At 40.6% G+C, this 26401-nt stretch overlaps 1 protein-coding gene across 3 annotated transcripts; it reads left to right on the top strand.

Annotated features, from left to right (window-relative positions):
- Positions 1-16815: 16815 nt before the first annotated feature.
- Positions 16816-22339, top strand: dnajc24 (DnaJ (Hsp40) homolog, subfamily C, member 24). 3 transcript variants are annotated; one of them, XM_076732200.1, is made up of 5 exons: positions 16816-16915; positions 17751-17870; positions 18427-18562; positions 20165-20233; positions 20420-21335. In XM_076732200.1, exons 2-5 carry the CDS (start codon positions 17769-17771, stop codon positions 20629-20631), a joined length of 519 nt encoding a protein of 172 aa, XP_076588315.1. In that variant the 5' UTR covers positions 16816-16915; positions 17751-17768; the 3' UTR covers positions 20632-21335. The 3 variants fall into 3 exon arrangements, with proteins under 3 accessions (XP_076588315.1, XP_076588314.1, XP_076588316.1); XM_076732199.1 differs by having other exon boundaries at positions 16830-16915; positions 17767-17870; positions 20420-22339; XM_076732201.1 differs by having other exon boundaries at positions 16856-16915; positions 17767-17870; positions 20442-20724.
- The last annotated feature ends 4062 nt before the right edge of the window (positions 22340-26401 follow it).

Here is a 26401-nt window from a genome sequence, read left to right as displayed (position 1 = left end):
ATGTCTTGACTCCAGCTCTGTGCTTCACACACAGCCTTCCATCCTCTCAAATCACTCTGAGAAAGAAATCATCAAAACACATTTCCCAAAACGTTTAACTAATCCTTTAATGTTATCAGGATCCCCAGCGGTTGACGGTCTACACATGTGATTTGTTGACCAGGAAAAAAAGAATATCACCAGAATTATCCTTTAAATTAAACGAATGAGTTGTCATTTGTAGTCCTGCATTTAGTAGTGTTTTAGATTCAGTATCTGTACGTGAAATGTGTAATTTTGCCACAGGCAGTAGTGTTAGGTTACACATTTACATTACAGTTAGTAACATAAATGTACAAGTTAGTCATACAGTTAACTATATCTAGTGTTAGTCTTTTGCATTGGTGCATGCATTCCTTATGAGGAATAATACAAAAAGATTTTTTTCTCATGAGGCACATGTAGATGGTTATGTGTGTTCACAAAGTTTTGTTGTGCTAAAAGTTGGTCCGTATGGCCAAATTTAAAAAACAAATTAGTCAAATCATAATATTTTCTTAAGAAGTTCCCTGAAGATAAAATCCTGGCAAAGAAAACTGCTGCTGGACGATCACTGCTGTAAACGTGTGCCTGATAGGACGGTGATGTCGACAATGATGATGATGATGATGATGATGATGATGATGGTGATGATGATGATGGAGACAGGGAATTAGTTTTCGATTAGCCACAGTGTCAGGTCATGGTGTCACGTCCCACCTTTCTGTCTGTGTGACTGATCAATACCAACATCACACACACTATTAGCAACTCTACCTCTTCTTTCTCCCTCTCTCCCTCTGTCAGACACACAATTATCAGCTCCCCCTCCCCTCCCCTCCCCTCCCCCATCACTCTATCTACCACTCGTTCCAATCTGTCTTGATTCTTCACTTTTCTATCACTATTTTCCCTCATTTTAGATCACATTACTTGCCCTGAAGTTTTTGCCTTTTCCTCACTGCTCCTCTTCTGTGTGTGTGTGAACTCACTCTGTTCTCCTTCAACCGCCATCTTTGTTTGTCTGACAGTAACAATCACTGAGCACCAGAGAAACTAGCTGTAATTAACGCCAGATTTAGTTAGAATAAACGTTTCATTTTGGAGGAGAATGTTCCAATTCCAATTCCTTTGGTACAGGATCTTACATACAGCTGCGACGGGCTGCTGGACATTTATTAGCTTGACCTCCATGTTTAGATTTTTTAGATTGCTGATTCCTGAGATGACTTCGACCCTGCTGTCATTTAGCACAGTCAGGCCAAAATGAGCACTTTATATGGCAAGTCATCACATAAAATAAATGCCAGCTTTGGTGAACTTTCTTCAAACACCATAATCAGGCCAAAATGTCCCCATGAACCATGATGAAGAAAAATGTAATGATTGGCATTCAATTTACTTAGCACATTTTTGTTGTCAAAATAAAACCAAGTGAACTGTGAACACTTCTGAGCACATTCAAGCTTTCAACAGGATCACCCCTGTTGATTTCAATGACTCCAACACATTTTGTCTTGTGCCACCCTAAGGCTCTAAGAATGGTAAAATGCTCAGTATGTTTGTTCTGTCACCACTAATGACACCAGAGCTCCTGGGAGCTGTTAGTGTGTCTTTAGACTTTTAGCCTTATTTGATTTTTGCAGAGCCTGACTGCACACTGCTGCTTTTACACTCACTGGCGCTAAAACTTTCTCATCTCTCAAGCTCATCTTGTCTGTGTCAACAGACATGGATTCACAGGTCATCTCACATCAGATATTTATGATGTGGCTTGTCACACAGATGACCAGCCATTACAGAGAAGGTCATACACAAAGCTTATATTCAATACAGTGTCTGCTTTCAGCGAGCGCTCATTAAACTAATCAATGCTGCACAACACTTCTGGCTTTTTCGCAAACACAATCCACGGAGGTCTTCTGGGGGCGGGTCCACCTCAAGGATAGAAGTCGCCTCACCTGTCCTGTCATGTAACCTGTCCTTTTCAGGTCAATGTGACGTTGCTGTGTTTACAAAACCAATGCTATGCACTGCTCAATCAGTCTAGTAATGCCAGACTTAGGTTCTTACTGGGACAGTGCTGAAAGCCGTATGAGTATTGACTGAACTGTCTGACGGATAGAAACATCACAGCGACCACTAAAGACTCAGGATATCCAAAAAAAATGAACTGATTAAAATGAATGCAAGCAACAGAGACAGAGCCAGAGGCAGAGAGTGTGAGAGTAAACGAGGAACGAAAAAAGCTCATTAGCTAAAAGGCTCCTCTCTCACCTCCTGCTGTCAATGTGTGTGTTTGCGTCCCTGTATGTGTGTGTGTGCCCACGGGCTTTCATTCAAAAGGACAAAGAGCCTTGTCAAGTCAACAAGCAGCCAGTCAAGCAAACAGTGCACAGGTCACACACACACACACACGCACACACACACAAACACACACACACACACACACAGGCTGCACTATATACTTGGATGTGTATATTGTTTGAGGGCACTGATGCTGTTTCCAAGTCATTTAACTTTAGATGGTGTTAGGCTGTCCAATGATTACCATTCTGTCTGAAATACAGACAGAGAGACAGGCAGAGCGATAGATACACAGATCATTTTGTTCAAACGTAGGATGTCAACATTTCTCACACCACTGGGGGCACAGGTCCAGGGGGTCCCCGAAATCAGGGCTTCTTTATGAAGTGCTTTAACTGAAGTGAAGTGGATCTGCAGACCTCAAAATAAACAAAACAGAATCTTGACACAATTACTGCCTGCAGCATCCTCAGACCACCACCCAACTACCACCACCTAATCCAGCTGCTCAGGCACATGCAACACCGAGTGGTAAAATTTGGTATCTGGTCCAGTATATGGCATAATTTTAGATTCAGTTTCTTTATTCTTTATTTAATCAGAAATATCCTGTTGTGATCTCTTCTGCCAGGGAGGTCTGCCTGGTCAAGATGGCAGCTGAAAAAAAAAAAAAAAAAGGTTCATATTAACTACAAACTAGGTCAGATATCATTGGAAAAACATACATCACAACAAACAGACACAAAACACTCAGTGGCTGAAAAGAATCATGACATATCTCTGCTCTGTAAAACCTGATTTCAACATACACAGCTCAATCCAAGCCTGCAGGGCGTGAAAGAAAAGAAGCAGATTTGCTGATCTCTGTTTGGTTGGTTGAGAAAAAGACGAGAATTTTCTCAGATGACTGAGTTAGAACATAGAAAGAAAGAGTTATAGTGTGATATTTAATATCAAACAGGCTTGATATACATGTATAGGTATATACAGTATGTATGCAGTTGTACTTATTATTTAGTTTTATTGTATCTTATTTTATTGTAATCTAATCTAAATAGTTATTTATTATTATGTTCTATGTGTGTGTGGCATGAAGGGGCTACAACCTAAAGTTCATTTAGCACCTTTGTGTTATAAAATGACAAATACACACACACACACACACACACACACACACACACACACACACACACATACTGACACATATGCAACAAGCCAGTTGTTCCTTATATGACCAGGAGGTGATAGTCTGAGTCCAGCAATCATCACCTCTGTATCCTGTCGCTTTCTCTTTATCTCTAGAACTTTGATGACATTAACTGCTGATGTGTTTTCTTTTTTCTTTCTTTCTTTCTTTCTTTCTTTCTTTCTTTCTTTCTTTCTTGACAATGGCTCCTCTGTCTCTTTTCTGGGAGCTGTCAGGGTGAATCTTCAGCTTTGTTACTGAAGCAGACAAATGACACCTTTCAAAGCTGTGAGGTGTGTGTGTGTGTGTGTGTGTGTGTGTGTGTGTGTGTGTGTGTGTGTGTGTGTGTGTGTGTGCGCCACATTTATATGTGGCGACGGTTTCATAAAGTGCAAATTCCATTTTTGTAGCGATGGTCTGGAGAGAATATCGTTTACACTTCATTTAGTCTCTCTGTGTGTCTGTCGTGTGTGTGAGAGAGAGAGAGAAAGAGAGGAGAGAGGTGTCTGTTGTGTGTGTGTGTGTGTGTGTGTGTGTGTGTGTGTGTGTGTGTGTGTGTGTGTGTGTGTGTGTGTGTGTCAGAAAGTTTGTGTGTGTAATTGAAAACACCACTACTTCAGTTTGGTAAGAAATGGTCACATCATTTGTCTTTTGCTAGCATAACTATAAAAACTACAAAACAGTACAAACTGTGATAAATCTATCATAAAATATGAGGAACAGCCTGACTATGAATGACAGACTCACCTAAACTTGTCGTCACAACAATATATCAATAACAATATATCCCTTTAACATACAATATAAGTATAATTACTCATTGTTACACAGCACTACAATATTTCATTAAAACAAGAAACTTCTCTCATTAAAACACAGTAAGTTGGTTTGATAATAAGCAGTCGATGGAGAAGACACTACATCTACTAAGGAAACTAGATAAGTACGTCGCAGTGATTTTGTCAAACAGCGAGTTATTATAGGAGCGTCTTGTGCCTTTAATAACAGTCATAAACAACACCTTAACCCCTTGACCATCTTTTGTTTTCACAACTGCAAAGTTTAATCCAACAGAGGTCTACTGGAATTAATGCAGCTGAAATAATGTTAACTTTGACAAGAATTAAAATTTAGTTTAAGTCTTCAGTCTGAAGTCACCCTTTTATATTATATAAGACTTACAGAGAGGAGCTCAGTTTTAATTTTAGTCTAATTTTAGAAAATGTTGTGGAGATAATTAAGTGCAATACAGCCATATTTCCTTCACAGGTTGTATTATTTTCTGCATGTATCTAACACAACAACCCTTTATGGCCTCTGCATATGCTGTCTTACACTCATACTTGTTCTTAGGTCACAACCTGCTTTTTTATGTTTATTACCTGACAAAATAGACTTATATATATATATCTCACTGAGGTTCTCTGCTAAATTCAGGGTCATATTTCACTCAACAGAACTCAGTTAAAAAAATGTGTAAACTCTGTCGTTAAGGTAGAGAGCATTACTTGGGAAACATCACGTTAATTCACTTTACATTGAGCTAAAATTAATACAGTATTATGTTTGCAGAATGTGTGTTATTGTAGTTTTAATCAGACTGTAAAGATTCATTTCCCCCAAGGGGGATTAATAAAGCAATTCTTCTTGGTAATGATTTAAGGATTGAAAGACATTAGTTGAGTAGGTAAAATACAGCTAAGTTAAGTGTTGTTACAGTATTGAGTTGAGCTGTTCATTCATTCTTCATTTGTTCCTGTGTAATCTGTGAGGTTACTACTTTAAAAGAAAACTTTAATGGAAGCAGTCAGTAATAAGAGTGTTTTTTAATGTTGTGGGAACTTAAAATAGAACTAATGAAATGAACACTGAAGGATTTCTGATCCACTTGACAGCACAAATTGATTAAATGTCAAATCGACATTTTCCACGGCTCTGCTCTCCGTGTCGTTATGATGTGAAGGCAGGTCATTCACTCACAGTAACAATATTGAAGTCAGATGAGTAATTAGAAAGTTGGACACAAACTTTTATTTGCTGCAGCTCCTATCTGAGACAGATTAGTAATTAGAGAGAGACATTTTGAAGCCACTTCAGTGAGCACAGTGATGAGACAACCAAGCAGAAAATTGCCAGTCGCACCAGCAAGATGCAATAATCTGCTGGTTGACAAGTGCTTCATTAGTTGGTTTGTAGTCCAACAGTCATTTTGAAAGGCTGGTAGATTTCAACACTCGCAACACGGGGCCTTGAAAATCATAATCACTATATATGAGTGATAATTTGTTGTTTGGTTGCGGGGTAAATGTAGAGAGGAGTTTTGTTAGGTTGAGAGGAAATCTAAATTACACCAACAGCACAGTTTGATTAGTTCTCTGCTACTACAGGCCCCAATTCAATTTATGTGAATTTAAAGCACTAATCAGTACGTTTATGTGTACAGTGAACCAAATGAAGTGAACTCAAGTGTAATGTCAAAAGGTCAACTCTGCGTGATAAACTCCACGTGGCTCTTGAGCCTGTTTTAGCACATTGTTTTGGTTTCCCAGCACACAAACTGCACTTTCATCCACTTTGTTTCCAGCAGCAGCAGCAGCAGCAGCAGCTGTTTCCAGGAAAAAGTCGAAGAGAGTATGGCATCTAGCATCTAGGAGAGGGAATATGGGAGGAGAGCAGCCATTGGACTCAAGTATTATACTCACTCACCTCTGGGACGGCATTGGATGCTATGTAGCCCCAAGTTAAAGATGGGAGGCAAAGGCCCTGTAGATGCCCTCTTTATGAACATTCAGGGGCTGGCAGAGTGAATAATTTTAACTGTCTCCTCAACACATGACGTCATCTAACATTACCTACATTTTTTGCCCCCCAATGTTTAATCCAAGTCAGCTCCAATGATCAGGTTAATAAGATGTCTTGCCTAGAACAACTACCCTGAGGAGAGGGTCTGTCCCCACCAGGAACCAGGAAGGAAACTTGGTGCTGATTCTGATGGCAGCTCAGCCGTGGAGGCCTGACCACAACATTCTCCTTCGTGATCATCTGCAGAGCTGATGCTTCTATAGGCCCATGTGGGACATTTTTGGTGGTTGTCACTGACATCTCACCAAAAAAATGTCGCCCACAGCTGTCGCATGTGATGAAACGATGATGTCCAGTCTTCCTCTCCCAGAGGACTAATGTCTTTAAGGTGTACAAGCAGAGATATTAAGGTGTTGAATGGTTTGTAGTAAGTGCTGACTCCTGACTTGAAGACTCTGGCAAAACGTTCTGGTTGTCTGGGGGGTCCCACTGGAATGCTTCTGATGGTTTCCATTGAGTAAGAAACTCATCCTGCATTTAAGTTGACACCATATTATCATCATCCACTCCTTGTGCTCTGTGGCAACCTTCAGTGACAAGATGTTCTGACCACTTTTCTTTAATGTCCTACGTGATGGTTAGAGTTACTGATAACTGATGCCAATCACCATCTTTGAACAAAAACAGGGGTTACCATCTCCCCCCACGTACCACCCACCTCTTATCACATGACAGAAGTTCCATACTTAGTAGGAGTGTAGCACACAGGTACTATCTGTATCTATACCTGTTTGCGTTCCTAAAATATCTGAATTCAGAATTATATGTTTAAAAAAAAAATCAAAGTGTTTTTCATGCCTTAAAATAATATGAAGGATCACAGGCTCCTTTATATTGTTGGGATTAGTAGTAAGCTACAGTTATGTTTAATGTGTCCTGTCAAACACTGTGAGTTCATTAGCTCAAGATTTGTATCAAATACAGCATGGTTTGGCATCGCACTTTGATTTTTCCCACATATCTTTAAGCAAGGCTGAAGAATGCAAAAGTCTTAGAGACAGTCTTTAGACAAACTATCACAAAACGTGGAAATACATTTTAACTCAAAGCTACAGTCTCCCATACAAACATACAGGAAAGAGAATGAAAGGCAGGACAGATGTGACTGAAACAAGCCAAGTGTGGCCCTGCAGGCAGGGTCTTATAGATAACTGAGAAACACTGTGAGGGCTTTCTGTCGTTGGTCACTAAAAGACACTGATTTTGTGTGCATGTGTCAGTCTCACCTGCTTTTGATTCTTCATCCCACAGTGGGCGGCAGGACTGCTCATGCTGTTGCTGCCTGTCTTCTCACCTGGAGATTTGATTCTTCCTCTGCAGCTACGTTACCTCTCTGCATGGACGGTTTGATGTACAGAAAAACAATATGGAAACCTGGATTGGAGTTGAAGATGAACAAAACACTGTCCTCCAGGTAATCCACAGGACCACAGTGCAGATCAGAGGAACATCTGAAATTCCTGCAGACTGAAAATGTCTTCCATCAGGCCCTGGATTAAGTTTATATAGCAAAAGCCACATCTCTCTCTCTCTCTCTCTCTCTCTCTCTCTCTCTCTCTCTCTCTCTCTCCACTTTCCCTTGCAGCACAGCCACACTTGACTAGGCCTGAAGACCTCAGCATTGTGTGTGTGTCTGTGCGTGCTCACTGATGTTCATATATTCACATTTATCACAGCTGATTTGGAGTTAGTCTAGTTGAAAATGTCTGGGACTGTTAGATTTGCTCCCTCTTTTTAACGTGAAGTGCATGACTGGAATGAACTGATTCCAGTCATGCACAGTCATTGTTTTCTTTTGTGCACTGATTACACAGTATTATCATTATGATGTACAAGTGTACAATTGACTTCTAAATGAAATCACAAATAAGGCTTTTGTTCGTGTATTTCTGATATATTTTACTTTATCTATCACCTTATTTATTTATTTTTTTTACCTCACTCTCATTTAATAAGACTCAATAAATGAGGCTGCTTTAGTGTCCGTATGAGACACAAATCGGGTTTTCAGCTAATTCCAATGCAAACTCATCCATGGCAATATTAGACACTCATACAAGCTGCTTCACCCAGTGAGGTAGGAAGAGCTATAAAGTCCTTGGAGGGGTGGAAGGTGGTGGTAGAGTTGTTGGTCAGACACGTGACCTTGACCCAGGTGTCTCACAACAGTGACTGTTTCACAATGTTAACCATGTGTTAGAAAGGCTGTCTTGCAGGAAGGCTTTGCGTGTCGCACAGACCCTGAAAGGTACCTTGTGTGTCTGTATGAGTTGCTTAAAAGTGTGACAAAGCAGAGTCACTTTTTGACGACTTGGGATGAAAACATGTTGACCCAGTCGGCATCATGCTGTCATAAATAACAGTTCTGCAGCACTAACAGGGATTGCATTGTGCACTGATGTAGGAAATAATAAAACAACCATAGTGGCAAAGATGTTGTGGTGTTGTTGAGGCCATCTGAAGAAGAAATAAATGATTTAAATAAAATAAGACAGATTTTTCAGAATTAATAAGCTATATATATTATATACAATATCTTAGGTGATATAGTGTGAACACACATACATAGAGTGGGTCTCCTACTGATCACAGGGATGGTGGTTTGATCCCCTGCTCACTTGGAGAAGACATTCAACCCCCAAGTTCTCCCAGTGGTCAGCCCAACACTTACATAGTTGGTGAATGAGAGGCAAACTTGTCAAAGGGCTATTTAAATGCAGCTATTTATTTGATTTGAAGGCTCAACTACTGTCAGTGCTTTACCATTACCATGTCCTCAGGGTGGTGCTAGAGGAAAGGTCAGGGGACCATTAAAACTTTAAAGGTTCATCCTCCGGACAGAGTGGATGTTCACGGACAATGCTGCGGCAATTTCCCCTCTAGGTTTTAACAGCGGATTTTTTGAGCTGGGGGTTTCCTAAATCATAAAGAATCATCCTCTGAGGACCATGAATGTCCACGGTACATTTTACGGTTGACTGTTCAGATGTCAAGATTTCCTCCTCCAGACTAAAGTCTTGAACAGGCAGACAATCTGACATCCCCTGGCCTTTCAGTAGGTCCACAGAAAAGGAACAACATTAATATTATCGGTTTCGTTTAATCATCGCACTTTGGAAAACTACACTCACCCATGCACACCTTTTAAATTTGCACTTAAAATGTAGATATTGATCTGAGTTTATCGTGCAGTAGTTGGACTTGAGGAGTTGAGTCTTAAAGTTGTTACTTCTTGTTCGAATTTTTATGAACTTCACCTCCTCACACACACCTACAATTAATACAGGGTATGCTTCAACACACACACACTTGGAATTAATTCACTGCATGCTTGAACACATACACATGCCCCACATTTATGCTTCAGCACACACACTGACACATTCAGCGTGCTGCTAAAGAACAGACTCAAGCCAGCACGCACAGAAAGACAAACACACACACACAGACAGTATACACACACTATACTACACAGCGATGTTACAGAAATATACTCCGTGACATTACAGGGAAAAAAGTACAGCAAGGCTTCATTTGCAGAGGAGGAGAAGACAGGTAGAGTTCAAGTCTTAATATCGGTGTTATGTTTTCAGAAATCCATTTTTTTGCCTACAATTAAGATCCTCATTACACGTTTACCAGCTAAACTTGATCTTACAGTAATTGCCGCACTATAATCCTGAAGATGAGACAGTTTACAGCATGTGAATTTATATTCTTACCTGCAACAAAACTAGGTGCTGTTAGTGCTGAATCAGATTCAGGGAATAATAATGTTGAGTATCACTGACTGTCTGTTACTTAAAGGTGGCTCATGAAATTTTTGGAACATGTTGCTTCATAAAGCAAAGCAGCCGACGCCATCTTTGATTCACAGCATTTACAGTGGATCCGACACCAACCAAGTGTCACGCTCTAACATGTTTTTTGTAAATATGTGCTTATTCTGAATTTGATAGATCTCTGATACGCAGAGCTGAGTGTGAGCTCATTTCAATTTGTAGTAAAGCACCTTCTCTTCAAATGCAAGTAACATCCAGAGTCGAACTCCTCTTTCACTTGATTGACTTTACAGGAATAACTGAGTAAAGTTGTTTACATCATACTGCTTATAAATGCTTAAAATATTCATATAATACAATATATGACATCTTACGCTGACATGTGGCACCTCAGCATGAGCTCTACCCTGCAGACATGGGAAACCAGAAATAAAGCACACATTTAAGTAACAAGGAAAGTTATCAATTTACCTTTTCATTTGATACACTGACATTATTAATTTGGTGATCAGACAAAACAGGCATTGCTGACACACTCCATGTGGGCTTGATTTATTTATATATTCTAATAACTGAACTGTTACCACAACCAAATAGATCTGAAACCAATTTGAATGAAAAAAAAAAAAAAAAATCAGAAGCCATTTTATTACATTGTATTTTTGGATTCATAAATTAAACTGGGCTCATGTGGGAACAGCCCAGTCTGACATATGGAGGAGAGTGTGAGCCAGACCAGGAGCCACAATCCTGAGCTGGATTTGAGAGTCTGTTGTTTTGGTTGGGCGCCCTGAGGTCGTATGGTCACTTTTTCTACAAGTGCCTCTGAGGAAGAGCAGCACTGAATGACTTCATCCCTCACCGCGGCAGCACCGACCTGGGAAACATCAGCAGTTTGAAGCTTGTCACAGCAATGAAGCAGGACCTGCTGAAATACATTTCACATTATAATAAACAAAGCTGTCCTCAAAGGCAAATTAGGTCCTGGGACAGTGTTTGAAACGAAGTGAAAATTGTTCATAAAGGCAGAGCCTGAAAGGCAATTTTCTGACTGACTCTCTGAGGTGGCGTGTTTTAAGTCTGACATGAAATTTGAAATTTAATATCAGTCTGAATTCAGAGCGAACAAAGCTTGTATATAACATTTTAGAGGGCTTTAATTTTGAAATTTCAACCAGAATACCCTGATTTTAATCCCTGCATGTATGGAATTTGTGTGACACAGCATAATAAAACAGTCTCAGTACAATCCACACAAATAGGCGGAGATTCAAAAATATGTTTCTACTGAAAAATGCTAAGTTGCTGTACAAATGAAGATATATGAGAGGTACATTCAAGGCGCAGAGAGAGATATTTACAGTTACAAATCACTCTGCATTTATTTGTGTTTTGTGTTTTACGAGTCATGTAAGACTACTACAGATTTTCAGATAGATTCTAGATATCCTTATCACAAGTTCTCCAAGGCTTATCGTATGTTACTGTGCAGCAGAACAAGCTGAAATGTGTAGAAACCTGTTAAAATAGATGACAGACTTGCTGGCATTTGAAGTGTACCGAAGCTTTATTTAGGAAGCAGCTGCCTGGGAACTTCTGTTGACCAGCTGTGTTTCTCTGGCTCAGATTCACTGCAACACACACACACACACACACACACACACACACACACACACACACACACACACACACACACACACACACAGACAGCCTCTTGCTGGTTCAGCAGTTTAAATCAGTGAAGTGTTTCAGAGCACAGCAAGATGTGACCCATCATCAATCACACACACACACACACACACACACACACACACACACACACACACACACTCCTTGACAACTGAGTGTGTCACCAGGCCAAGCGAGGGAAGCAGGTGGTGGGCAGACAGTCTGTGTGTGTGTGTGTGTGTGTGTGTGTGTGTGTGTGTGTGTGTGTGTGTGTGTGTGTGTGTGAGACACAGAGCTGTGGTGAGGATGAGATGCGGTCTTTTTCCACTCCAGTGTGTTTACATGCACTAGTAGTTTGCAGTCGCCTGTATCTACAGTATGTGTGTGGTTGGGTCTGAGGTGGGTTGTGTGAGGGAGGGTGGAGTCAACAGGGTTTGGCAGCGCACAGCATCACTGAAGAAATCGAGGTTTGGCTGCCCATGGCCTCTTGCAGCTGTGATTTACACTATTTAAAAGCCTAAATACATGACAGCACGCACACACGAGCAGAGGTCCATGGGAAATGGTCCACACCTGTGTTCCTTACTGTTTTAATCCAAACCATGATCTTCCCCTAAACATCCCCAAGTTGCTTTTATGCGTGAACCTGCTGTAAACAAACCTTAAACAAAGTGTTGTAATATGATGTGTGACAGTTTTAGAAGGTGTTGACAAATGATGCAGCCCGCTGCTTTACTTAACCTCAGAGACAGATCACATCACTCAGCTTCTCCCCCTGAAGTGGGGCACTGACCAAATCACTGACATTGCAATCTATTTTTTGCCCTTTGGACTGATTTTTAGGGATATTGACTATAATCTGAAATAATGTCTAATTATTCAATTATGTTACTTAATATCTTTTGCTCCAAGCTGTTAATCACTGACCCAGTCATTGTCATGCTGCTGCTGCACTCTGTGCTCTGCTGTTGTGTTCCCCAACATGAAAGAGGGTAAGCAAGACCAGGTAAGCATCTACCCGAACCCACTTCTCCATAGCAATCTCAGTATTAGGACTGCAGGTTTACTTAAACTAAGATAAGACTAAAATGCCCAGACTTTTAGTCAACTAAAACGGGGTGAGTTTGACTAAACATGAGGAAAGAGGACATTTGACACAGGACTAAGACTAAATTTTTAATAGCTGACAAAACGAACACAAATCTGTAGTCATGTCTCCTCGAAAATATTTCGTCCGTTTGAGGTAGTTTGGACTGGGGGTGTATTTTCAGCAGCACAGATGCTACTGAATGACCACAGAAATATTATAGGAGTAGTACAGGCAGCAGCGTGTCTCTATGATCCTCTCGCTCTTTCACGGCTACACGTTGCTCCTCTGTAAAGTATATAGGCCACAATATAGTTTAGAATTGAGTATTTACATGATATAGTTTAAAGAATATTTCACTGTAGATCCAAGAATAAACTGACAGAAGGGACAAAAAAAGGAGTAATTCCAAATCTTCTCTGCCACTTCAGCACCACGGACAGCACCACCGATTTACAGTGAAATCTACAGTGTTGTGTACCGTTCTCTATTTCAGAGCCGTGGTCGGGGCCATCGATTCTAACTTACACAAGCCTCAGACAAAATGAATGTCAGGCACACGCGAACAACATATTCAACCAAACAACCCTCTGCACTCTCTCTGCTACCAGTTTGTTAAGTTTGCTGTTTTATGTCACAAAATGCAAATGGCACTTTTCGTTTGTAATGCGTGTGTACAGAAAATGGTGGTTTATGTCACTAAGCCTGCATCACCTGTGCTAGGTATCGTGAAAGGACTTATTTGTCTGAGAGCTGTGGACTGCTTTAGTTTAAGTGGACCAGTATGAGTAATATATGGCTGTGTATCATGTCATCAGCACTGCTGGTCAGTGGGCTTAACTCTTCGTGGATGTCGGGGTTTATTGTGTGACACTGTCTGGTTTGTCTATCAGAGACAATAACAGCAGCTGTGCCTTCAGTTAATGAGATAGCTGTTTATGTACTTGTTTTTTTTTTTTTTTATTGTTGATTATTATTATTTTAGTTAACACCTTCCAATGAGCAGCTGTTCTCCATTGGCTGTGTGTATCTATGTCTATATGTGTGTGTGTCCTTCAGTCTGTCTGTATGGAGTCAGACGGGCTGCAGAGGAAGAATCTGATGTGTAGGTCAGTGATTTTGACTGACATGTTGTAGCTGCTTGTATTATCCTGCTTGTTTATCATATTTTTAATGTCTTTTGTAATTAACAACAGCTTTATGATCACGACAAGGTAGACCGACCGGTTGTTCTTTTCTGTCTTTAATGAGCCAGAGATTGCTGTTATTATCGTCTGTGTTGTTTCTTCAAGCTCACACATTTCTAATGAACAGCTGCTCTACGTCTGAGAGTGCAAGTCGGCACACACACACACACACACACACACACACACACGCGCACACACACACACACACACACACACACACACACACACACACACAAGTTATTTAACGACCATTCCAGTAATTTACATGTATTATTTACTACAAAACACATATAATTGGCAGGGTGCCATCTATTCTTCAAAGACTGTAGATTTTTTTTTTTTTATTTATCCCCATTCTGTTCAAAGTACTGTACACATGCAGTCTGATTGGGCCACTTCCCCTCTTGACTCAGCTGATGCAAAACTTCACTTCCCTCTCTCTCCTCACCATCATCATCACTAGTTCCTCTCTCTGTCTGAATTAGACTCTTTTTATTATATATTAGTGGCATCAAACGTATAAGACTTATACACCGTTCAGAGTGGATAGATTTCTCAAAAAATATTGAACTTCAATATGAGAGACTTTCACTTTTCCTGCCTTCCTAATGGTCTGCATTGGTCTCTTTTACCCATGAGCTCATGATCATCCCTGAACCACTCGGTTGTTACTGTAACCATGGCCATGAAGGTCCCCACATCTTAACAATAGTAGTTTTAACCCAAAGTTATTTTCCTTAGACCTAACCGAATAATTTTTATGCCCAAACCTAACAAAACCTTAACCACAGTGTTTTCAGTGTGGTTTGTGATAGACATATTATGTCTTTCTACTAATACAAAGCACTTCTGTGTGTTATTCTAGAGGACAGGAACCACATATTTTGTCATTTAATTCGGAACGCTTCTTGCTCTAAGTACCCATTTCAAAGTTTCCTTTTCAAGATCTCATCAGTGTTTTCAACACAGAAACACAGGACTCTTCCAGACTCACAGACAGTGTGACAGTTCTATGGGATTATTTAAAGGTCATCAGTTTGAATTACAATATTTCATCTTGTTCGAGAAATCCTTCTTTTCCACAGCCCCTAAATGAGCACCTCTGACACAGTGTCTGCAAAAAGCTTGACAAAGTCAGGCTTTATTTCAGGACAGTTGCATTGAACTGCATGAGTACTGCATGTGCCGACATGTGTATTTAATAAAGTGGTAACTACGGCACCCAATTTGACGATGAATATTTTGTCACTTGACTAATTGAGCCTTAATTCGCCCAAAATGAAGAAATAATGAACTGCACAACAATGTCAGTCACCCTGTATCTCATCCCCTCCGCCCTCCCTCTGTGGTCTCGTTAAAGAGCCATAAGTGAGCGACAGACAGGAAGTCAGATCATAAGGGTGTCATGGTGTCACCTCATCTCTTCTGCTCCCCTTTCAATTAACAGATCGCTCCTGCTCTGTATTGTTCGGAAAGATCTCCCAGCGTGTGGTCTGATGCTGCTTTTTGCCAGCTGCTGCTTCCATGGTTTGACAGTGCAGTTCATCTATGATCTTTGCTTTCATACTGATCATTTCACATAGTTAGAACACATTCCAATGACATGTTATCTATCTATTGTTAGCAATTCTGGTCTACAGTTCCCAAACAACAATCGTGGTCGCTGCCTGAGCATGGCAGCTTGAACAGATCATTTTAAGTCTGATTGCTGCATTCCCGCCAAGTCAGGCAACTTCATCACTGTTTGGCTTTGCACTGTTTTATTATGAACAATGCTGATGACTCTGAAACCAAGAACAAAAGCATCGCTATGAATTTCAGTGTCCATATTGTTTGTTGCCTCATCATTCTTTGTATGTAATGTTTATGTTGTATTTTTGCACCACTTAAATTATTGTTTAGTCTTCTTCTTCTTCTTTTTTTTTTTTTTTGTCTTTTTGTCTTCATTGAGCTGTATGTCCCTTTTTCCTATGCAAGCACACAGAGTGCAACGTTAATGTTAATGTTCCATTCCATGTACAGTTTGTGCCCACATACCAATGAAGCTGATTCTGAGTCTGATTCGGATTCAGAATGAAATCAGGACGTAAGTCTGAGCTTGGGGTTACAATGTTTATGTCACATTACTATTGACTCATTGCAAAGAAAGGCCCCCAACCTCCAGATGTAAACATATCCACCGCTGAAATACTGACATAGCATTACATAGCACGGCTAATGCTTTCAAAACTTCTTTGTGATTGAAAGTTCTTTAAACTACTAGTGATGGTTTACATGCGTTTCATGTAAAAACATTCTCACCATTACATACATGTATGCATGTAGTTGTGGGTGTGTAATGTAATGTACATATGGAGGGTGGGAGGGATGGGTTTTCTCTGTTCTATTTTCATTTACAGTGTTTTTAACTGTTGCAAAGCACTTCGTGTTGCATTTTATTATGTATAAAAAGTGCTATATAAATAAAGTTTGATTTGATTTGATTTGATAAAGGCTGTGTGCGTCACTATAAATACAACTGTATGCTGAACGTGACCTTCTGCTCAATTTGTCACAGATATGCTGCACTGAATGTGGCTTGTCTCAACAATCAGCCGTTGAGAATTTACATTGTCCGATATGTGTATTTGACTTTTGTTGCTTTTCGTGTCCCTCACAGTTGTCGTGATGACACTTTCATTCAAAAAGTAAAAAGACGAAAGACCGGAAGTTCTTGACGGCGGAACTCACACGGACCAGATACACAGCTTGTTTTCAGGGGAACTTCTAACATCGTTGGACAACATGTCGTCTCTCAGATGACAGCTTTATTTGGAAGGTATGTTCAACGCCTTACACCCAGAACACAAACGAGTCTAAAGGCAGACCTTTGGTTGTTAGCAAAATGAACACATTAGCGGAGTCACGAGCCGTTTGTTCAGCTCGGTCCTTCCACGAGGCTGGCGTGGAAATGACGTCGCTGCATGAACCAACAAAAACAGCATTAGCAAAGATTTGAAAAAGTCTGCTTCGTTTTTTTTTTTACTGTCATGTTTAGCTCCATAACACGCTGCAGGTACCATTACAGTCTGGAGGAAGACAGACATAATCGTAGCTTAGTGTTAGAGAGTTTCTTTCTCCGTTCAACTTATACCAGTTCACTGTAACGCCATAACGTGTGTCGGTATGTAATGATAACTTAATAATAACAGCATGTTGTCTGCAGCTTTTTTGTCATTGTAGCTCTTGAAATCAGCGGGTGTTACTGAGCTGCTCGCCAGAGAATCTGAAAAATCTATGGGCTATTAATTCACTTCTGACGGAAAATAATGATTGAAATACAACCGAGCCTTGCTAAACAACTTGGTTGCTGGGTAAAGAAATGTATAATGATATACGATACCACTGTAAATATCACGGCAAGTTGCATTGAGTGCTACTGTGCTCCTCTAAGTTTTTTAACACTTAGATCTGAATGAGGCTGTGCACAGCAGAGATCATTACAGTCCTCACACGTCTCACTGAAATCACAGCTGGAGGATCCTCCCTGAATGAGTATGTTGGACGTGCATGTGTGCATGAACCTGATGCGTCTATGTAAAGACCAGTGGGAAGCGCATCAGCTCTACCAGTAGAAGTGTGTGTGTGTGATTGATCCATCCGTCTGATGTCAGTGTTGTGTTGGAGCAGGGATGTGTGAGGCAGCAGAGAAGGACCTGTATGCTGTCCTGGGAGCCAGCTCCTCAGACTCAGTCCAACAGCTCAAACACAGATACCAGCAGCTGGCCTTACAGGTAAACACACTGCTTTCTCTGTGTCAGCCTGAAGCAACACACAAACACAACCACTAAAATTATATGACAGTGTCACTTTGTCCATCTGTCTGCACAGTGCTTGGCTCCATTAGACAACAGGCACAATCCTAACAGAGGGTACATCTAACTGACATAAAGCGTGATGTGTCTGTATTCATGTTAATTCAAGAAACAGCAGCCCCTGTTAAAGCATAAATGATTAATACTAAATATTTAGCTGAATCTTAATCTGTTAAAGTTGACATTTTAAGTCTGAATCTGATTATAATACACATGCAGAGGAAGTTACGGGTCTCTGCAGTCACCCCTCCTGTTCTTATGAGCTGTAGAGGGTTCCTTTCCTAACAGAACCACATGGTAGGAGATGGGAAACAACAACACTTTTTTGTGTTAAAACAGACTCTAAATTTAGCTGAACATAATCTGAGGCTTCAGCAGTCTGAGTTTGACAAATTGAGTCAGTATCGTCCACAGTTGCAGTCTTTCCAGTATTACATTTCCTGTGTGTGTGTTGTGTGTCTGCGCACATGCACAGTACCACCCAGACCGTCTTGGAGGTGAGGCTTCCTCAGAGGTAGAGTCTGCTGTGAAGAAGTTTCTAGAAGTTGATGCAGCCTGGAGGATCCTCAGTGACCAGAACACCAGGAGACAGTATGACCTGCAGCGGAGAGGTGAGACTTCACATTAACATGTTCATTGTTTAGCTTATAAGACATTAAGAACTTCAGATATAGTAATATTTATAATTCATTCTTTATTTCATGGCAGTGGTCAGGATTTGCGAAAAACAATCTGGAGCAATGATGGAAAATTGTGTCTAACTTTTAGACTCAGTAAGATGATATGATGCAGTTCTCATCTGAGCGTAATCTGTAACCTCATCCAGAGTTTAACTGGAGTGTACAAGCTACTACAGAGGAGGCGCTAATTGGACTAATTGGACCCATTTCAGCCACATCAAGAGTTTGATTTTGTAATTCCTACACTGGCTGCCAATTACTCCTTTAATGCTTCTTAAAGTACAATAATAAATCTACTGGTATGTACACAACCAGCCAGAGGTTTCTGTGTCCTACCCACATTGTAATGATACAAAGCTATGAAGTGTCCCTCAAATAATGTCAGTCTCAGCACTGGTACTGATCGAGTGTGTTGGATTGATTTCTCTCTGCATGTTTCGCCTTATGCTTCTGCTGCCTGTGAAGTGACCAGGGCGCTTATTCAGACATGACACTGACATATCAAACTGCCATCAGATGAACATAAAGGGGTGCATGTATTATTCTGAAAATAAAAATATATGACATGCCGAGCAAAGACATGTAATGACTGTGGAAAGGTGGCTCTGCAAAGATTGTATCCTCCTCTTAACAGAGGGCTGTAGTCAGCTTGGATTCAGAGCAGATCCAGAGTCACTGTGGGAACAAAAGTGGTATAACACGCATAGAAACTCCTCAGATGTTCATTTCAGTTATAAAACTACAAGACATGAGAGGTGGTTGTTTTCTGTTGGTGTCTGTGAGTATATCCCTCCTGAAAGCCTTTTTCCTTATCATTCATCCTATTTTAAATTATCACTGGCTTAGCAGCAATTATTCCTCACACACTGTAACACTAATTAAAATCCAAGCAAAGTTTAGCACTAATTATTCATGGTTCAAAGTCATTATCACTGTCAAACTGCAAAACTTGATAATGACTGTTTCCTCGAGAGTGAACTGTAAAAAATAGTGTGTGTGAACATTCATCTGTGCACCTGTCTCCCATCATCGGTCTATCTGTCAGTCCATCTATGTCTGCGTCCTTTCAGCCATCCATCCATTGATGACTGAGGCTCTGAGCTCTGTGTTGGTTTAGAGAATGGGGGCTAAAAACTCTAATAAGGGCCTGGTTCTCTCTTCAGAGGAGGTACATAACTGCAGACAGAACCAGGCCTTTATTTGAATTTTATTTCCAATTTTATTTTAAGTATCTACCTCTAGTACTTCTGAAAAGAATGGAAGTTAGAGACTGGTCCATCATTTTTAAGAGACCGGGGATCTAGGTTTGGTTTGTTATGTAGAGGCTGATTCACGGCAGTCTTAAAGCCAGTGGGGACAGTGCTGGTCAAAATAACCAAAAAAAAAAAAAAAAACACCAAACCACCGCTGGAACAATACATTTTAGGAGAAACATGATTACAGAAATAGTTTTTACCATAGGGTCATTGCCCCCTGTTAAAAATGAAAAAATCTCCTGCTTACTACAATAATAACGTATCAATGCTTCTCCAGCACAGGAACTGAAACAGGATTGGCCAGTGGATTCTACAGTCTGTCTGGAGGACATGACCTGGGACCAGGGTAACTACACACCAAGACAACACACCCATAAACAGCAAACAAACAAACAAACTAAAAACAGTTGTAGGGATGCTCAGTTGTTACAAGTTTACAAGTTAGTTACAAGTTTTTGTTATAAACCACCAAGTGGTGCCAGTGGCAGATCGGATCTTCTTTTCATTTAAATGCAACTGTATGTTGTTTCAGATGAGTGTGTGTATACATACAGCTGTCGCTGTGGAGGAGGCTTCACTGTGTCGGAGGAGGAGACACAGAGGAGGCAGCAGGCTGATGAAGAGGAGGAAACAGAGGATGAAGAGCACAGAGGAGTGGTTGTTTGCTGTGATACATGTTCCCTCAGTGTGTACGTGACGTGGTCATTACAAAGTAAGAGTCAACTGTTAAAATGCCAGCAGTAATACTCGTGTGGAAACCTTTCACCTTTGACACAGTCGGGCCTCGCTGCTAAATGACTGGGTCAACATTTCCTCTCTGTGAAGAGGCAGCCAATCAAAATGTCATGTTGGTCGGTAGAAGCGGACAGTTTGAGAAGTGAGAGAGTTTATTTACTGTATCGAGAACATTGGAAGAGCAGATGTCACAACGTGCCTCACAATGAAAGCTAAAAAGCAAATAACAGAGCAAAAGACGTGACATGAAGTCATCAAGCTAAAAACATGAAGAGTAAGATTAAAGAAGACACTCAGTCTTGCTGAGGAAGATGAAAAGGCAGTATTGCAGTAGTCAAGATTGGAGGGAATAAAGGTATGAATAATGATCTTCATCTCGGCTCGGGGCGCAGTGAGTTTGGATTAACTGAATTCAACTCGATTCAGTTCCTTCTCATTCAGCTCATTCGGTGTTCAGCATTCATATGATTGGCCAGGCGGTCTCACAGTCCCGTCAATAGAATTTATACCGTTAGCTCATAGTACACCAAAGGGAATTTGAATTGGTCCTCTATGAAGCGTATTGATATTTTATTGTTTATATGTATTGTGCTAGTGTTTAAATCTTTATTGTTAACATTTTATTTTTATTTCATCCATAACTGTAAAGTGTATTCATGTTTGTTCTTTTCTTATGAAAATTAAAAAAAAATGAGGAGGAGCTCATTGTAGCCAAAAATGTGTCTTTAGTGTCTCTGTTTTGTTGTAACTGTCTACCCAGATAGGAGAAATTCATATGTGATGATTATTCCTCATCTGGCAGGTTTCTGCAGTTCTGTTGTTGCAGAGTTTCCTTCAAAATGTTTCAGCACTGGGAGTCATGAAGTTCCAGCAAAGCTTCAAATCAGGGTCAGCAAAAAACCAAAACAATAAGCACAAAGTGTACTGAAGCACAAAGATAAATCGTCATCAGTCTGCTTTTCTAATGAGAGCTCATCTGCTTCCTCAAAAACTCAGTTTCATTGTTTGTTTGAACTGGCTTTTGATTTTGTGACGTACCAAATATAGTTTGGCTGGGGTGTATTTGAATGTCAGATTTTGGACAGGCGCACAGTCATCTCCACCTTCACCTATTCAGACATTTAGTAAAGAGCAGTGGTGGAATGCAATTAAGAATAATTATGTACTATTTAAGTGCTGTCTTTAAGTACAAACTTTAGGTACTTGTACACTGTAAGAAATTGCTGTAAATACGGGAAATTTTGTACAGTAATGTACTAAATACAGTGGAATACTGTAAATGTCGATGCCTCTGAGGAACAGATTATTAACAACAAGCTTCTGTTGAGCCTTTTCTGCAGTTCCAGGTTCGTTCTTTCACTTGCTTTCTGTTGCACATGATCGTAACTCATGAAAGATGGATACTGAAGACAAGGTGCATTAAGCTTGATATGTAAGTTGTATACAAATTGTTGAGGACCTGTTTGACATGATTAATGTCAAATTGGATTGTATTTCTCAATAATTTTATTATTTGAAGCGCATCGTCTGCTGAATGTAATGCGTAAACTGAATGTGATATCAGCATCTTGTCATAGTTCAAGAAAAAAAAGTGAATTGAGGGAACGTGGATGAGGACATGCAGACTGAGAGCCTGTTCAGCATGAGGAATGGTGTTTTTATGGATCGTATTTTATGTATTCTGCAATAATTAAATTATTTTGAATGTGTCAGTTACTGAATGTGTTGGATACTGCATTGACTTTAACAGAATAGTCATTTTATAACACATTCACTTGTAACACAGTCATTTCTGTGCAGGTAATTTTCAGGATTTTCATTCTACATTCTTCAGTTCTATGATACATTTTACTGTAATAAACTGTGAACTGTGAAGATTACAGTAGGAACACAGTATCATGCAACCAACCAGCTGACAGTATTATACTGTAAAGCTAAAAATTGTACAGTACAGTACCGTAATTTTTTACAGTATTAAACTGTTGTGAAAGATTAAGGCAACTGTAGCTGCCAGTAATTTAGTGTACTTTAACAGGGAAATTTCTTACAATGTAATTTACTATCTTCATTTATTGCAGCTTTATGCTTCTACAGCCGAGCTGCAATTGCACAAGGCCTCTGAGACCGACGGAGGCCCGCTTGACGACAGTACTGAGTACTCTGACTCAGTGAAAGATGAAGACATTACTCTCATGAACACAGGGATATGGAAAATAAATCTGCCGTTAACACCAAAGGTGATCGTTTATACGTTATCCGCTGTGTGTGCTGTCAGGATCTTAGCAGTGAAAATATTGCCTTATATAAAAAGAGAGGTTGTCAGGAGGACCCGTGATACCACTGTGGGGATTGTTCTGAGGTAATGTGATGCTAAAGTACTAGAGGGTGATGGTCTATCCCCAGAAGGGTCCACATGTGAGCTTTTAGTCAGGCAGAGTGAGGGGTGTGTGTACACCCTGGGGTCCTCGCTACATGTCTGAACCTGCCTTCTCGCTGACATGATGCTGCTAAGCCTACCTGATGCTCATCAACCACATCACACACAGGCACACATGGACAACCAGCAGATACCTGTCTCTGCTCAAAACCAGATGGCCGATGTGGGAACGTAGACAATTCACATGTTCTTACCGGGCTCATTTCTTCCTGTCGTGTAGATCACTGAATCAAACCTGCACTCCTGGCAGGTATTTGTGCAGGTGCACAGTTGGGTGTCCTCAGCATCATCATCAGGTGTACTCCCCAAATGCTATGAATATATATGCTAGAAACTTTTCATCTATATTTTAAACTAAATTGTAAAATAACACTTTGAAATTGATTGTTATGCAACCAAATAATAAAACGATGAAGATTAAAATATATGAATACTATAACTGTTCTCTCAAAACTGTGAGTTGTATCAAGATACATCATTAGGTTGCCCCTTCAAACAGTATATGCAATAATGTAATGCCCCCAAAAAGTATCAACCTAGATTCCAGAGTAAAAACAATATTATTCTTAATCAGCAACAACACACCTATCTATATTTTCCTCATCGCCAAAACAATGATTTTACATAATATCTGCAGTGGTGAACAGATAAACTGAAGCATGAGACTCCATCTTTCATGGCGTTGCATATGATTCATTAGTACAGAGGGCTGAGGGAGAGCAACAAGAGACAAAAAAGCAGGAAGTAAAATCAGGAAAAAAGATTATTTGTATAATAAAACTATATCCTATGACCCTGAAAAATTATCCTGTGTCTGCCTAGGGGTCCTGACCCCCAGGTGGAGAGCTGGTGCCCTAAATGGCAGAGCTATTCTCCTCTCTGCGGGGCTGCGACAGACACACAAAGGGATAAAGGCTGGTAATGACTCTGCTCTCTCTCTGGTCACTCAGCCTGTAAAGGTCACAGCTGACAGAAGCTCCGAGTGATGATGATCTCTCATCTATTATCCCCCCTAATCCATCCATCCATCCATATCTGCTCTCCTCACAGAGAGGGGGGGTGTAAGAAGGGTGGAGGGCAGAGAAAGAAAGTTGAAAGTTGACAAAAAAAGGGGGGTGGGGGGGTGGGGGGGTGGTAATTGTCTGAATTCTCCACTAATTATTTTCTCAGTGTTGTCTGAATCAGCAACAGTGGTCAGCAGTGTTGAGCAGTGTCGTACAGTTTATACTGACACACTGATAGTGGGGGTGGGAGGATGGTGTGGGTGGGTGGGTGTTTGGGGCGTGGGGTGACAGCTGATGTTTAAATGAGGGGTTGGTAGAATATTGATGTGACAGACGCAGAGACGTGATGGGATGTGCTGGGACACAAAATCACTTTCACCAGCACACCACCCTCAATTAGAGCGCTTTAGATCACTTTCTACCAAGCACCCACCCCACCCAGAAGCCCACCCCTCTCCTGTCCATACACTGTAAAATCTTCTAATCAGTTTAATTAAATCAACTCATTATAGTTAGTTAAAGGATACTTACAGTTCGTTACAACTTGGTTGATATTTTGTGGAGTTCTGATCTAAGAATGCCTCAATGTGCTCCAAACAAATATCTTTGTATGGTATCATGTGATCAGGTCAAGTTTCAACCTGTTCTGAATGTCACTTCCGCTGCACGGTCAAAGGGCCCCACGCACAGTTATGATGTGTTGCCATGTTTGTTTCACACTGTCTAACAGCTGGCTAAGAAAACAAAACTGTGTCAAGAACTCATTTACATGTCGGGGCTATTCCAACTGTTGAGATTGACAGGACAAAGTCATTACGACTTGCAAATGAGCTCAGGAGAAGATGAAAAGGAACTTGTGCTCCACGTGTATCAGTGCTCCTCTCTATTTTTTTTCGAGTGTTGGTGTGCTGTAACCAAAACAAACACCATGTCCTGTATTGATGGGGTGTACTCCTACTGCGTCCTTGTCAGGGATGCGTCAGAATGCAGTAGCTTTTCACTACAACTGTGGTCACATGTGCTCCAGACCACCTCCGCAAGTGGTTTGAGCGATCAGTTCACGATGCGTGTTGGTGGTTGTTTACACTTGTATGTAGTTCTGTCCACCTGTGATCCAATCACCCAAGACGCCTGTTAGTACAAGGTGTGAACAGGGGTGTAAGTGTGCTTGCTTGGTAGTGCATTACTTTTGTGATTAAGATAGGTGCAACCTTTTTTTAACCTATGGTGAGGTACAATAATGCTGATGGAATACAGATTCTCTAGACATGTTTGGAGAACCAAACATCCAATAGTCACAGGCAGGCAAAAATCCAGGTAGTGCAGAGGGAGACTCATCAGAGAATGTGAAATGTACAGAACAGAATAGATGTGGTCAAACTCAGGCTGGTTTGGCAACGAGAGATCAGTCCAATAGTGATTGCTGGAGAGTCTTTCATGGAAACCAAGAACAGCCTGGCACTGAGTGAGTGCGGGAGAGCAGCTTAAATACTAGACTGATTGGGAATGAAGCTCAGGTGTGTGAACAGGTGAGTGGGCAGAGTGGAAAAGTACTGACTGAGCAACTCAATGTACTGTGACAGCTCCCCTTAATCCAACATTGCAAAAGGGTATCAGACCTGGTCAGACAATCTGACAAGCACTTTGTTTGAAGTCTACTGAGGTCTTCAGGTGGGGGGATGACAAAAGTAGTTGTGTGTTATCAGCAATGGCAGTATTGTGTGTATGAGCATTTGACAGAACCAAGCATTTTATGTAGATTCACTGTATTCAATGTATTCATTCAATGAGGGATTTACTACCACTGTTTCAGATGCACTTCCGTTCAGTTTTACTTGCAAACAAAGTGGTTTAGACGATCTTTCACTGTTCATAAACATACTTTATCCAACATATAATTTATTGTTACTTTGAATAAGCTGACTCTGGGAATTTCAGATTTGAAAAACTAATGAGTAAATCAAACAAACTGTTCATTACTAGTTCAGGCAGCCTGGTCACAGCATGTTTTTACAGTGTATCTTGTCCCTCTCTTTCAAAGCCCCCATCTCTCTATCCTGCAATTAGAGCCCTTAGATCACTTTCTTTCTCCAACCCCCTACCTCTCCTCTCCCTTTATCTTCCTCTTATCCTTTCTCACTCTCTGACCGCCTGCAAATAGCCCCATTTAGTCCTCCCTCTCTCTGCTGACGCTAACCCCAGTCCAGGAGGAGTCTCAGGATAATAACTTTGAAATGGTGGCTTTGCCCTTTAACACAGTAACTGGAGTTCCTGGAAGGTAACTGGGGTGAATGTGGATTGTATGCTCTGGTGGTATACTGCCAGCTCAAAACCTACT

The sequence above is a fragment of the Chaetodon auriga genome, chromosome 6 (genome assembly GCF_051107435.1).
Source record: "Chaetodon auriga isolate fChaAug3 chromosome 6, fChaAug3.hap1, whole genome shotgun sequence".
Lineage (NCBI taxonomy): Eukaryota > Metazoa > Chordata > Actinopteri > Chaetodontiformes > Chaetodontidae > Chaetodon > Chaetodon auriga.
This window is presented reverse-complemented; position numbering and strand designations above follow the sequence as displayed.

Bases quoted from the DNA above. Each gene is read 5' to 3' on its own strand.
- dnajc24 (XM_076732199.1), top strand. From the start codon at position 17,769: ATGTGTGAGGCAGCAGAGAAGGACCTGTATGCTGTCCTGGGAGCCAGC. The intron at 17,871-18,426 runs GTAAACACACTG...GCACATGCACAG, and splicing joins ACCAGCAGCTGGCCTTACAG to TACCACCCAGACCGTCTTGG. The intron at 20,234-20,419 runs GTAACTACACAC...ATGTTGTTTCAG, and splicing joins GGACATGACCTGGGACCAGG to ATGAGTGTGTGTATACATAC.